The sequence below is a fragment of the Lonchura striata genome, chromosome 3 (assembly GCF_050655825.1).
Source record: "Lonchura striata isolate lonStrDom1 chromosome 3, ASM5065582v1, whole genome shotgun sequence".
In the NCBI taxonomy this organism is placed as follows: domain Eukaryota; kingdom Metazoa; phylum Chordata; class Aves; order Passeriformes; family Estrildidae; genus Lonchura; species Lonchura striata.
Genome location: NC_140705.1, coordinates 1,916,300 through 1,930,827, shown reverse-complemented (window position 1 = coordinate 1,930,827; position 14,528 = coordinate 1,916,300). Strand labels below are relative to the sequence as shown.

At 52.3% G+C, this 14,528-nt stretch overlaps 1 protein-coding gene across 1 annotated transcript in view; it reads right to left on the bottom strand.

The window, feature by feature from the left end:
* Window positions 1-14,528, bottom strand: part of NCOA1 (nuclear receptor coactivator 1) — an 80,474-nt gene that overhangs the window by 48,082 nt on the left and 17,864 nt on the right. Inside the window, exons 5-9 of the mRNA XM_085577292.1 lie at window positions 13,961-14,055; window positions 8,794-8,971; window positions 7,163-7,342; window positions 4,431-4,523; window positions 529-669 (exon numbers count right to left, since the gene is read on the bottom strand). Coding sequence (XP_085433418.1) covers window positions 529-669; window positions 4,431-4,523; window positions 7,163-7,342; window positions 8,794-8,971; window positions 13,961-14,055 — 687 coding nt within the window. The remainder of the gene's footprint in view (window positions 1-528; window positions 670-4,430; window positions 4,524-7,162; window positions 7,343-8,793; window positions 8,972-13,960; window positions 14,056-14,528) is intronic.

Genomic DNA, 14,528 nt, shown 5'->3' with positions numbered 1-14,528 from the left:
AAAAGGACCCAGGGAGGATCAGCACGGAGCCGTCGCTCTGCGTGAGGGGGATGAGGGGTTGAGGGTGGGGCTGGGGTCATCAGTGAGGGGAAAAACACCAAAATTCCAGGAAAATCCTGGAAAAATCATTTAAAATCCAGAGAAAATCCCAAAAACCCCAATCCAATGGAAATCAATCCCAAAAATTCCCAACAGGACCCAGGGATGATCAGCACAGAGCCGTCGCTCAGCCCTGAGGAGGATAAAACCACTGAATTCCACGAAAAAACACGGAAAAACCCGACCAAAATCCCTCAGCATTCCCAAAACCTTCACCACCGCCCACAACAAACAAATCTTACCCTCGCCACCTCCCAAAAATAAAATCAAACCCAAAAAAAAAAACCCCAAATCCCGCCAAAACCGCGCCGCCATTTTGTCCTCCGCCTCCCGAGCCGCGTCGGGCGGGGAAAAAACGCCCCAAATCCGGGGATTTTTTCCCCAAAATTTTTCCGGGATGAGATTCCCGAGGGGAAAAGGGGGCGGTACCTTCCTGGAAGAGCTGCTTGGCGTAGGAGGGCTCGCGGCCCTGGGGCTGGAAGAAGGCGTAGATGCATTTCCGCACCAAATCCTCCCAGCCCGTGCGGCCGGCGGCGCGCAGCGAGCTGGTGTCGATGGAGATGATTTTTCCTGGGAAAACGGAGTGGAAAAAAAGGAATTTTCAGGGTTTTTTTTTTCGGGAGTTTCATCCCGAAGCGTTCCGGGGTTCTCCGGATGGAGGGCGGGTCGAAATGCAGCGGCAAGAGGGGATTTTGTGGGGTTTGGGGGTGGGAATGCAAAGGGAGATCCCCAAAATTCCTTGGGAATTCCCAAAATTCCTTCCCAAAGGGGAGCTGGGATGGGGATGGAGCCAATGCCAGGCTGGGAATAGAGAAAATTCCCTGGGAAAGGGGAGGAATTTGGGATTGGGAATTCCCAGCCAGGCTGGAATTCCCAGAGAATCCCTGGGAGTGTCCAAGGAAAGGTTGGATCCACCTGGAATTTGGGGTTGGAACGGGATGGGATTGAAGCTCCGGGGGTCCCATCCCAAACCATTCCGGGATTTTGGGATCCAGGACGCTCAGGATCCATCCCGAGGGAGTTTTGTGGGATTTGGGGATGGATTGGGATGGGATTGAAGCTCCAGGGGTCCCATCCCAAACCATTCCGGGATTTTGGGATCAGGATGCACAGGATCCATCCCGAGGGAGTTTTGTGGAATTTGGGATTGGAACGGGATGGGATTGAAGCTCCAGGGATCCCATCCCAAACCATTCCGGGATTTTGGGATCCAGGACGCTCAGGATCCATCCCAAGGGAGTTCTGTGGAATTTGGGATTGAAGCTCCGGGGATCCCATCCCAAACCATTCCGGGATTTTGGGATCCAGGACGCTCAGGATCCATCCCGAGGGAATTTTATGGAATTTAGGATTGAAGCTCCGGGGATCCCATCCCAAACCATTCCAGGATTTTGGGATCCAGGACGCTCAGGATCCGTCCCGAGGGAGTTTTGTGGGATTTGGGGGTGGGAAAGCGAAGGGAGATCCCCAGAAATTCCCAGGGAATTCCTAAAATTCCTTCCCAGAAAAGAGTCGGGATGGGGATGGATCCAGTCCCAGGCTGGGAATGGAAAAAATTCCCTGGGAAAGGGGAGGAATTTGGGAAGGAATTCCCAGCCAGGCTGGAATTCCCAGAGAATCCCTGGGAGTGTCCAAGGAAAGGTTGGATCCACCTGGAATTTGGGATTGGAACGGGATGGGATTGAAGCTCCGGGGATCCCATCCCAAACCATTCCGGGATTTTGGGATCAGGACGCTCAGGATCCATCCCGAGGGAGTTTTGTGGAATTTGGGATTGAAGCTCCGGGGATCCCATCCCAAACCATTCCGGGATTTTGGGATCCAGGATGCTCAGGATCCATCCCGAGGGAATTTTATGGAATTTGGGATTGAAGCTCCGGGGATCCCATCCCAAACCATTCCGGGATTTTGGGATCCAGGACGCTCAGGATCCGTCCCGAGGGATTTTTGTGGAATTTGGGATTGCAATGGGATGGGATTGAAGCTCCGGGGGTCCCATCCCAAACCATTCCGGGATTTTGGGATCCAGGACGCTCAGGATCCATCCCGAGGGAGTTTTGTGGAATTTGGGATTGGAACGGGATGGGATTGAAGCTCCAAGGATCCCATCCCAAACCATTCCGGGATTTTGGGATCCAGGACGCTCAGGATCCATCCCGAGGGAGTTTTGTGGGATTTGGGGGTGGGAAAGCGAAGGGAGATCCCCAGAGATTCCCAGGGAATTCCTAAAATTCCTTCCCAGAAAAGAGTCGGGATGGGGATGGATCCGGTCCCAGGCTGGGAATGGAAAAAATTCCCTGGGAAAGGGGAGGAATTTGGGAAGGAATTCCCAGCTGGGCTGGAATTCCCAGAGAATCCCTGGGAGTGTCCAAGGAAAGGTTGGATCCACCTGGAATTTGGGGTTGGAACGGGATGGGATTGAAGCTCCGGGGGTCCCATCCCAAACCATTCCGGGATTTTGGGATCCAGGACGCTCAGGATCCGTCCCGAGGGAGTTTTGTGGGATTTTGGAATGGGAATGGGATGGGATTGAAGCTCCGGGGATCCCATCCCAAACCATTCCGGGATTTTGGGATCCAGGATGCTCAGGATCCATCCTGAGGGATTTGGGGATGGATTGGGATGGGATTGAAGCTCCGGGGATCCCATCCCAAACCATTCCAGGATTTTGGGATCCAGGACGCTCAGGATCCGTCCCGAGGGAGTTTTGTGGAATTTGGGATTGAAGCTCCGGGGATCTCATCCCAAACCATTCCGGGATTTTGGGATCCAGGACGCTCAGGATCCATCCCGAGGGAGTTTTGTGGAATTTGGGATTGGAACGGGATGGGATTGAAGCTCCAAGGATCCCATCCCAAACCATTCCGGGATTTTGGGATCCAGGACGCTCAGGATCCATCCCGAGGGAGTTTTGTGGGATTTGGGGGTGGGAAAGCAAAGGGAGATCCCCAGAGATTCCCAGGGAATTCCTAAAATTCCTTCGCAGAAAAGAGTCGGGATGGGGATGGATCCAGTCCCAGGCTGGGAATGGAAAAAATTCCCTGGGAAAGGGGAGGAATTTGGGATTGGGAATTCCCAGCCAGGCTGGAATTCCCAGAGAATCCCTGGGAGTGTCCAAGGAAAGGTTGGATCCACCTGGAATTTGGGGTTGGAACGGGATGGGATTGAAGCTCCGGGGGTCCCATCCCAAACCATTCCAGGATTTTGGGATCAGAATGCTCAGGATCCATCCCGAGGGATTTTTGTGGAATTTGGGATTGAAGCTCCGGGGATCCCATCCCAAACCATTCCGGGATTTTGGGATCCAGGATACTCAGGATCCATCCCGAGGGAGTTTTGTGGGATTTGGGGATGGATTGGGATGGGATTGAAGCTCCGGGGATCCCATCCCAAACCATTCCGGGATTTTGGGATCCAGGACGCTCAGGATCCATCCCGAGGGAGTTTTGTGGGATTTGGGATTGGAACGGGATGGGATTGAAGCTCCGGGGATCCCATCCCAAACCATTCCGGGATTTTGGGATCCAGGACGCTCAGGATCCGTCCCGAGGGAGTTTTGTGGAATTTGGGATTGAAGCTCCGGGGGTCCCATCCCAAACCATTCCAGGATTTTGGGATCCAGGACGCTCAGGATCCGTCCCGAGGGAGTTTTGTGGGATTTGGGGGTGGGAAAGCAAAGGGAGATCCCCAGAGATTCCCAGGGAATTCCTAAAATTCCTTCCCAGAAAAGAGTCGGGATGGGGATGGATCCAGTCCCAGGCTGGGAATGGAAAAAATTCCCTGGGAAAGGGGAGGAATTTGGGAAGGAATTCCCAGCCAGGCTGGAATTCCCAGCGAATCCCTGGGATTGTCCAAGGAAAGGTTGGATCCACCTGGAATTTGGGGTTGGAACGGGATGGGATTGAAGCTCCGGGGATCCCATCCCAAACCATTCCGGGATTTTGGGATCAGGATGCTCAGGATCCATCCCGAGGGAATTTTATGGAATTTGGGATTGAAGCTCCGGGGATCCCACCCCAAACCATTCTGGGATTTTGGGATCAGGATGCTCAGGATCCATCCCGAGGGAATTTTATGGAATTTGGGATTGAAGCTCCGGGGATCCCATCCCAAACCATTCCGGGATTTTGGGATCCAGGACGCTCAGGATCCATCCCGAGGGAGTTTTGTGGGATTTGGGATTGGAACGGGATGGGATTGAAGCTCCGGGGATCCCATCCCAAACCATTCCGGGATTTTGGGATCAGGACACTCAGGATCCATCCCGAGGGAGTTTTGTGGGATCTGGGGGTGGGAAAGGGAAGGAATTCCCGGGAATGTTTGGGATGCACCTGTGGTGTCCTGCTTGGTGACGAAGGACTCGGCCGGGGCCGGGGCCGGGCGCGGCAGCCTCCGGGCGATGCAGATCAGGCAGGACTGGAAATCTGGGAAAAACACCGGGAAAAACACCGGGAATGCCGGAACCGCCCCGCCTTCCCCTCCAGATCCCGCTCCCGGATTGAATCCCCTGAAATTCCCTGGAATTCCCTGGGAAAAGCTTGGAGGGATTAACTGGGGAGGGTCCTGGGATGTGGCGGATTTGGGATAACGGAATTCCGGGTTGGAGCGGGGGATTGTTGGGATTTGGTCCTAAAGGGTCGGGATTTGGCTCTTCCGGGTGGGAATTGGGGGATTCACCCCGGGAATGAGGTGGGAAAAACGGATGGGACAGGGAAAAGGGACTCGGAGCTGATCCCAATCCCAATCCCAATCCCAATCCCATCTCAATCCAACTTCTCTTCCATCCAATCCCAATCCCAATCCCAATCCCAATCCCATCTCAATCCAACTTCTCTTCCATCCAATCCCAATCCCAATCCCAATCCCAATCCAAATCCCATCTCAATCCAACTTCTTTTCCATCCATTCCCAATCCCAATCCCAATCCCAATCCCAATCCCAATCCCATCTCAATCCAATTTCTCTTCATCCAATCCCAATCCCAATCCAAACCCCAATCCCAATCCCAATCCCATCTCAATCCAACTTCTCTTCCATCCAATCCCAATCCCAATCCTACCCCAATCCCATCCCAACCTAATCCCGCTCCATCCCAATCCCATCCCGATCCAAATTCTCTTCCATCCATTCCCAATCCCAACCCCAACCTCAATCCCAAATCCAAATCCAAATCCCAATCCAAATCCCAATCTAAATTCTCTTCCAACCCCAATCCCAATCCCAATCCCAACCCCAAATCCAAATCCCAATCCCAATCCCAAACCAAATTCTCTTCTATCCAACCCCAATCCCAATCCCAATCTCAACACCAACCCCAACCCCAAATCCCAATCCAAATCCCAATCTCAATCCAAATTCTCTTCCATCCAACCCCAACCCCAACCCCAACCCCAACCCCAACCCCAACCCCAACCCCAACCCCAATCCAAATTCTCTTCCATCCAACCCCAACTTCAACCCCAAATCCAAATCAGAATCCAAATCCCAATCCAAATCCAAATTCTCTTCCATTCAAACCCAATCCCAATCCCAATCCCCAACCCCAACCCCAATCCCAACCCAAATTCTCTTCCATCCAACCCCAACCCCAAATCCAAATCCTCTTCCATCCAGCCCCAATCCCCATCTCAATCCCAACCCTTATCCCAAGTCAAATTCTCTTCCATCCAATCCCTACTCCAACACCAAATCCAACCCCAACCCCAATTCTCTTCCATCCAACCCCTATCCCAACCCCAAATCCAAATCCAAATTCTCTTCCATCCAATCCCAATGCCAATCCCCATCCCAATCCCAATTCTCCTCCATCCAACCCCAACCTTAACCCCAAATCCAAATCCAAATCCTCTTCCATCCAGCCTCAATCCCCATCCCAATCCCAACCCCAAATCCAAATCCAAATTCTCTTCCATCCAACCCCAACCCCAACCCCAAATTCAAATTCTTTTCCATCCAGCCTCAATCCCAATCCCAATCTCAACCCCAATCCCAACCCAAACTCTCTTCCATCCAACCCCAACCCCACCCCAACCCCAAATCCAACCCCAATCCCAACCCAAATTCTCTTCCATCCAACCCCAACCCCAACCCCAATCCAACTTCTCCTGCATCCAATCCCAATCCCAATCCCAATCCCAATCCCAAATCCAACCCCAATTCTCTTCCATCCAACCCCAACCCCAACCCCAATCCAACTTCTCCTCCATCCAATCCCAATCCCAATCCCAATCCCAATCCCAATCCCAACCCCAACCCCAAATCCAACCCCAATTCTCTTCCATCCAACCCCAACCCCAAATCCAAATTCTCTTCCATCCAATCCCAATCCCAATCCCAACCCCAATCCCAATCCCCATCCCAATACCAACCCCAATCCCAAGTCAAATTCTCTTCCATCCAACCCCAACCCCAAATCCAAATCCAAATTCTCCTCCATCCAATCCCAATCCCAATCCCAATCCCCATCCCAATCCCAACCCCAATCCCAAGTCAAATTATCTTCCATCCAACCCCAACCCCAAATCCAAATCCAAATTCTCTTCCATCCAAGCCCAATCCCAACCCCAATCCCAATCCCAATCCCAACCCCAATCCCAACCCAAATTCTCTTCCGTCCAACCCCAACCCCAAATCCAAATCCAAATCCAAATCCAAATTCTCTTCCATTCAAACCCAATCCCAATCCCAATCCCAATCCCAATCCCCATCCCAATCCCAACCCCAATCCCAAATCAAATTATCTTCCATCCAACCCCAAATCCAAATTCTCTTCCACCCAAGCCCAAGCCCAACCCCAACCCCAATCCAACTTCTCCTCCATCCAATCCCAATCCCAATCCCCATCCCAATCCCAACCCCAATCCCAAGTCAAATTCTCTTCCATCCAACCCCTACCCCAATCCCAACCCCAAATCCAAACCCAATTCTCTTCCATCCAACCCCAAATCCAACCCCAAATCCAAATTCCCTTCCATCCAACCCCAACCCCAAGCCCAACCCCAATCCAAATTCCCTTCCATCCATCCCCGCTCCCGATCCCGCTGCTCCCGGCGCGGCGCCGCACCCTCCCCCTCCTCCTGGAAGGCGCGGGGCTGGCTGACGGCGAAGCACTGCATGGGCTCGTAGCGCTGCCGCGCCTCCGCCGGCGCCGCGCCCGCCTCCGGCGCCGCCCGCACCAGCATCCGGCACTGGAAGGTGCGGCTGCCGCGCCGCGCCGGCTCCGGCGGCCACGGCACGCCGTTCACTGGGGAAAACACGGGAAAAAATGGGAATTAGGGACGGGGAATTCCCAAAAATCCCCGGGATTTGGGGTTCCGCACCGGCATCCGGCACTGGAAGGTGTCACTGGGAAAAACGGGATAAAAATGGGAATGAAGGATACGGAATTCCCAAAAATTCCCGGGATTTTGGGTTCCACACCGGCATCCGGCACTGGGAAAAATCCGGAAAAATGGGAATTAGGGACATGGGAGTGATGCCAGATCATGGAATTGTGGAATTCCCAAAGTTCCCGGAGCGGCTCCTGAAATAAATATAACTATAAACGGCCCCTCTAACGACCCCGCTAACGAGCCTGGTTCTAATGACCCTGGTAACGAGCCGGCTCTAATGACCCCGCTAACGAGCCTGGCTCTAATGACCCGCTAACGAGCCGGCTCTAATGACCCCGGTAACGAGCCGGCTCTAATGACCCCGCTAACGAGCCTGGCTCTAATGAACCCGGCTCTAATGACCCCGATAACGAGCCCGGCTCTAACGACCCCGCTAACGAGCCCGGTTCTAATGACCCCACTAACGAGCCGGCTCTAATGACCCCGGCTCTAATGACCCCAATAACGAGCCCGGTTCTAATGACCCCGCTAATGAGCCAGCTGTAATGACCCCACTAACGAGCCGGCTTTAACGACCCCGCTAACGAGCCCGTCTCTAATGACCCCACTAAGGAGCCGGCTCTAATGACCCCGCTAAGGAGCCCGGCTCTAATGACCCTGCTAACGAGCCCGGTTCTAATGACCCCGCTAACGAGCCCGGCTCTAATGATCCCGCTAATGAGCCAGCTGTAACGACCCCACTAACGAGCCGGCTCTAATGACCCCGCTAACGAGCCGGCTCTAATGAACCCGGCTCTAATGACCCCGCTAACGAGCCCGGCTCTAATGACCCCGCTAACGAGCCGGCTCTAATGAACCCGGCTCTAATGACCCCGCTAACGAGCCCGGCTCTAATGACCCCGCTAATGAGCCAGCTGTAACGACCCCACTAACGAGCCGGCTCTAATGACCCCGCTAAGGAGCCCGGCTCTAATGACCCCGGCTCTAATGACCCCGGTAACGAGCCCGGCTCTAATGACCCCGCTAATGAGCCCGGCTCTAACGACCCCCCTAACGAGCCCGGCTCTAATGACCCCGCTAAGGAGCCGGCTCTAATGAACCCGGCTCTAATGACCCCGCTAACGAGCCCGGCTCTAATGACCCCGCTAATGAGCCAGCTGTAACGACCCCACTAACGAGCCGGCTCTAATGACCCCGCTAAGGAGCCGGCTCTAATGAACCCGGCTCTAATGACCCCGCTAACGAGCCCGGCTCTAATGACCCCACTAAGGAGCCCGGCTCTAATGACCCCGCCAAGCAGCCCGGCTCTAACGACCCTGGCGCTAATGGCCCGCTAACGAGGCGGCGCTAACGAGCTCCGTACCCAGCGCGCGCGGCAGGAGGCTGCGCACGAACTGGGCGTGGTCGCCCACGTGCAGCACGCTGTAGACGCTGGAGTTCATCAGCTCCTCCTGCCCGAAGCCCAGGTACCCGCGCACGTTCTCCGACACGAACACGATGCGGCCCTCGCGGTTCACCACGAAGAAAAATCCATCCAGGGCCTGGAAAAGGGAAAAACGGGAAAAAATTCCAAGGTTTTAGCCCAAATATTCCCAAAATGGCAAAGAATTCCAAGGTTTTAGTCCAATTATCCCAACACGTTCTCCAACATGAACGCGATCCGGCCCTCGCGGTTCACCACGAAGAAAAATCCATCCAGGGCCTGGGAAAAGGGAAAAACGGGAAAAAATTCCAGGGTTTTAGCTCAAATGTACTGAAAATTGGGAAAAATTCCAAGGTTTTAGCCCAAATATTCCCAAAATGGCAAAGAATTCAAAGGTTTTAGCCCAATTATCCCGACACGTTCTCCAACATGAACGTGATCCGGTCCTCGCGGTTCACCACGAAGAAAAAACCGTCCAGGGCCTGGGAAAGGGAAAAACGGGAAAAAATTCCAGGGTTTTAGCTCAAATGTACTGAAAATTGGGAAAAATTCCAAGGTTTTAGCCCAATTATCCCACACGTTCTCCGACACGAACACGATGCGGCCCTCGCGGTTCACCACGAAGAAGAAACCGTCCAAGGCCTGGGAAAAGGGAAAAACGGGAAAAAATTCCAAGGTTTTAGCTCAAATGTACTGAAAATTGGGAAAAATTCCCAGGTTTTAGTCCAGTTATCCCGACACGTTCTCCAACATGAACGTGATCCGGCCCTCGCGGTTCACCACGAAGAAAAAACCGTCCAGGACCTGGGAAAGGGAAAAACGGGAAAAAATTCCAGGGTTTTAGCTCAAATGTACTGAAAATTGGGAAAAATTCCAAGGTTTTAGTCCAATTATCCCGACACGTTCTCTGACACGAACCCGATGCGGCCCTCGCGGTTCACCACGAAGAAAAAACCGTCCAGGGCCTGGAAAAGGGAAAAACGGGAAAAAATTCCAGAGATTTTAGCCCAAATATTCCCAAAATGGCAAAGAATTCCAAGGTTTTAGTCCAATTATCCCACACGTTCTCCGACACGAACACGATGCGGCCCTCGCGGTTCACCACGAAGAAAAATCCATCCAGGGCCTGGGAAAGGGAAAAACGGGAAAAAATTCCAGGGTTTTAGCTCAAATGTACTGAAAATTGGGAAAAATTCCAAGGTTTTAGTCCAATTATCCCGACACGTTCTCTGACACGAACCCGATGCGGCCCTCGCGGTTCACCACGAAGAAAAAACCGTCCAGGGCCTGGAAAAGGGAAAAACGGGAAAAAATTCCAAGGTTTTAGCCCAAATATTCCCAAAATGGCAAAGAATTCCAAGGTTTTAGCCCAATTATCCCACACGTTCTCCGACACGAACACAATGCGGCCCTCGCGGTTCACCACGAAGAAAAAACCGTCCAGGGCCTGGGAAAGGGAAAAACTGGAAAAAATTCCAGGGTTTTAGCCCAAATATTCCCAAAATGGCAAAGAATTCCAAGGTTTTAGCCCAATTATCCCGACACGTTCTCCAAAACGAACGCGATGTGGCCCTCGCGGTTCACCACGAAGAAAAAACCATCCAGGGCCTGGGAAAGGAAAAACGGGAAAAAATTCCAAGGTTTTAGCTCAAATGTACTGAAAATTGGGAAAAATTCCAAGGTTTTATCTCAAATATTCTGTGACGTTCTCCGACACGAACACGATGCGGCCCTCGCGGTTCACCACGAAGAAAAAACCATCCAGGGCCTGGGAAAGGAAAAACGGGAAAAAATTCCAAGGTTTTAGCTCAAATGTACTGAAAATTGGGAAAAATTCCAAGGTTTTATCTCAAATATTCTGTGACGTTCTCCGACACGAACACGATGCGGCCCTCGCGGTTCACCACGAAGAAAAATCCATCCAGGGCCTGGGAAAGGGAAAAACGGGAAAAAATTCCAAGGTTTTAGCCCAAATATTCCCAAAATGGCAAAGAATTCCAAGGTTTTAGTCCAATTATCCCACACGTTCTCCGACACGAACACGATGCGGCCCTCGCGGTTCACCACGAAGAAAAAACCGTCCAGGGCCTGGAGAATGGAAACACGGGAAAAAATTCCAAGGTTTTAGCTGAAATATCCCCAAAATTAGGAAAAACTCTGGAGATTTTAGCCCAAATAGACTGAAAATCAGGAAAAATCCCGAGGTTTTAGCCCAATTATCCCGACACCTTCTCCAACGTGAACGCAACCCGGCCCTCGCAGTTCACCACCAAGAAAAACCCATCCAGAGCCTGGGGTGGGAAAAATGGGAAAAAAATTCCAGGAATTTCATCCCAAATATTCCAAAAATGGGGAAAAGTCAGGAAAAAACCCAAGGTTTTAGCCAAAATATCTCCAAAATGAGACAAAAATGGGAAGAAAATCCAAGGTTTGATCTCAACTGTCATGAAAACGGGAAAGAATTCCAAGGTTTTATCTCAACTATCCCCAAAATGGGAAAGAATTCCAAGGTTTTATCTTAAGTATCATGAAATTTGGAGACAATTCCAAGATTTTAGCCCAAATAACACCAAAATGGGAAAGAACTCCAAGGTTTTATCCCAAATATCCAGTGACGTTGATCCGGCCCTCACGGTTCATCACAAAGAAAAACCCCTCCAGGGACACAAACAGGAAAAAATTCCAAGGTTTTATCCTAAATATCCCCAAAATGGGGAAAAAACAGAAAGAAAATCCAAGGTTTTATCACAAATAGCCTGAAAATGGGGAAAAAATGGAAAGAAACTCCAAGGTTTGATCTCATATATCACAAAAATGGGAAAGAATTCCGAGGTTTTAGCCCAATTATCCCGACACGTTCTCCAACACGAACACGACCCAGCCCTCGTGGTTCACCACCAAAAAAAACTGTCCTGGGCCTGGAGTGGGAAACACGGGAAAAAATTCCAGGGTTTTGGCCCAAAGATTCCTGATCCTGATCCTGATCCCAATCCTGATCCTGATCCCAATCCTAATCCTGATCCTGATCTAAAACTAATCCTGATCCTGATCCCAGTCCTGAGCCTAAAATGGATCCTGATCCAGATCCCAACCCCGATCCTAATCCTGATCCTGATCCCGATCCTAATCCTGATCCTGATCATGATCCTGATCCTAATCCTGATCCCAATCCTAATCCTAAAACGGATCCTGATCCAGATCCCAACCCCGATCCTAGTCCTGATCCTGATCCTAATCCTGATCCTAATCCTGATCCTGATCCCGATCCTAATCCTGATTCCAATCCTGATCCTAATCCTGATCCTGATCCCAATCCTCATCCTAATCCTAAAACTAACCCTGATCTTGACCCCAATCCTGATCCTAAAATGAATCCTGATCCTGATCCTAAACCTCCTGATCCTGAACCCAATCCTGATCCTAATCCTGATCCCAATCCTGATCCTAAACCTGATCCTGATCCTTATCCTAGAACTGATCCTGGTCCTGATCCTAATCCTAATCCCAAAAGTAATCCTAATCCTGATCCTGATCCTAATGCTAAACCTAATCCTAAACCTAATCCTAAAACTAATCCTGATCCTAATGCTGATCCCAATCCTAATCCTGATCCTGATCGTGATCCTGATCCTAATCCTGATCCCCATCCTAATCCTGATCCTGATCCCAATCCTGATCCTAATCCTGATCCCCATCCTAATCCTAAAACGAATCCTGATCCCGATCCTGATCCCGATCCGGATCCTGACGCCGCCTCTCCCAATCCCAATCCCGATCCCAATCCTGATCCTGATCCCAATCCTAATCCCAATCCCGATCCCAATCTGGATCCTGACCCCGCCTCTCCCCAACCCGATCCCGATCCCGATCCCAATCCCGATCCCAATCCCGATCCCGATCCCGATCCCGATCCCAATCCCGATCCCGATCCCGATCCCGATCCCGATCCCGATCCCGATCCCGATCCCGATCCCGATCCCGATCCCGATCCCGATCCCGATCCCGATCCCGATCCCGATCCCAATCCCGATCCCGATCCCGATCCCGATCCCGATCCCGATTCCGGTCCCAATCCCGACCCCGACCCCACCTCTCCCCGACCCAATCCCGATCCCGATCCCAATCCCGATCCTGACCCCACCTCTCCCAATCCTGACCCCGATCTGGATCCAGATCTGGATCTGGACCCTGACCCCGCCTCTCCCCGACCCAATCCCAATCCCAATCCCAATCCCAATCCCAATCCCAATCCCAATCCCAATCCCAATCCCAATCCGGATCCTGACCCCGCCTCTCCCGACCCCAATCCGGATCCGGATCCCGATCCGGACCCCGCCTCTCCCTGACCCAATCCCAATCCCGATCCCGATCCCAATCCCGATCCCAATCCTGATCCGGATCCTGACCCCGCCTCTCCCGATCGGGATCTGGATCCGGACCCCAACCCCGCCTCTCCCTGACCCAATCCTGATCCCAATCCCAATCCCAATCCCGATCCCAATCCTGATCCGGACCCCGACCCCGCCTCTCCCGACCCCGATCTGGATCCGGATCCGGACCCCGACCCTGCCTCTCCCTGACCCAATCCTGATCCCAATCCCGATCCCAATCCCGATCCAGATCCTGACCCCGCCTCTCCCGACCCCGATCCGGATCCGGATCCCGATCCGGACCCCGCCTCTCCCTGACCCAATCCTGATCCCAATCCCAATCCCAATCCTGATCACAATCCCAATCCCGATCCCGATCCCAATCCCGATCCGGATCCTGACCCCGCCTCTCCCGACCCCGATCCGGATCCGGATCCCGATCTGGACCCCGCCTCTCCTGACCCCAATCTGGATCCCAATCCTGACCCCTCCTCTCCCAATCCCAATCCGGATCCCAATCCCGACCCCGATCCGGATCCCGATCCGGACCCCGACCCCGCCTCTCCCGACCCCGATCTGGATCCCGATCCCGACCCCGATCCGGATCCCAATCCGGATCCGGACCCCGCCTCTCCCAACCCCGATCCAGATCCCGATCCCGACCCCGATCCGGATCCCGATCCGGACCCCGACCCCGCCTCTCCCGACCCGATCCCGGATTTTGGGATTTTTCCCACCTCGAGCAGGAGCGGCCCCAGCGCCTCCTTCTCGATGACGCCCTGGCTGCTGGAGGAGACGTCGGATTTCTGCACCTCGTCATCGGCCGCGCTCTCTGCCAGGGCGGAATTCCCCAATTTCATCCCCAAATCCGCGGGAAAACATTCACCCATCTCCCCCCTCATTTTCCGGCTTTTTCTCCCAAAATTTCCAGCTCTTTCCCCATTTTTTTCTTAATTTTCAACCAAATTTTCCCTTAGATTTCCCCAAAATTTCCCTGATTTTTCCTGAATTTTTCCCAATTTTCCCCTGAATTTTCCTCTAAACTTTCTCTGAATTTTCCCCTAAATTTTCCCAAAATTTTCCCAAGATTTTCCTAGCTCGTCCCAATTTTTCCCTGTTTACACATTTTTTCCCAAATTTCCCCCAAATTTCCCCCGAATTTTCCCCAAAACTTTCCCCAAATTTCCCCTGAATTCTTCCCTAATTTTTTTCCTGAATTTTCCCCTAAATTTTCCCCTAAATTTTCCCAACTTTTCCCACTTTCCCCCCAAATTTTCCGGATTTTTCCCCAAATTTTCCAGATTT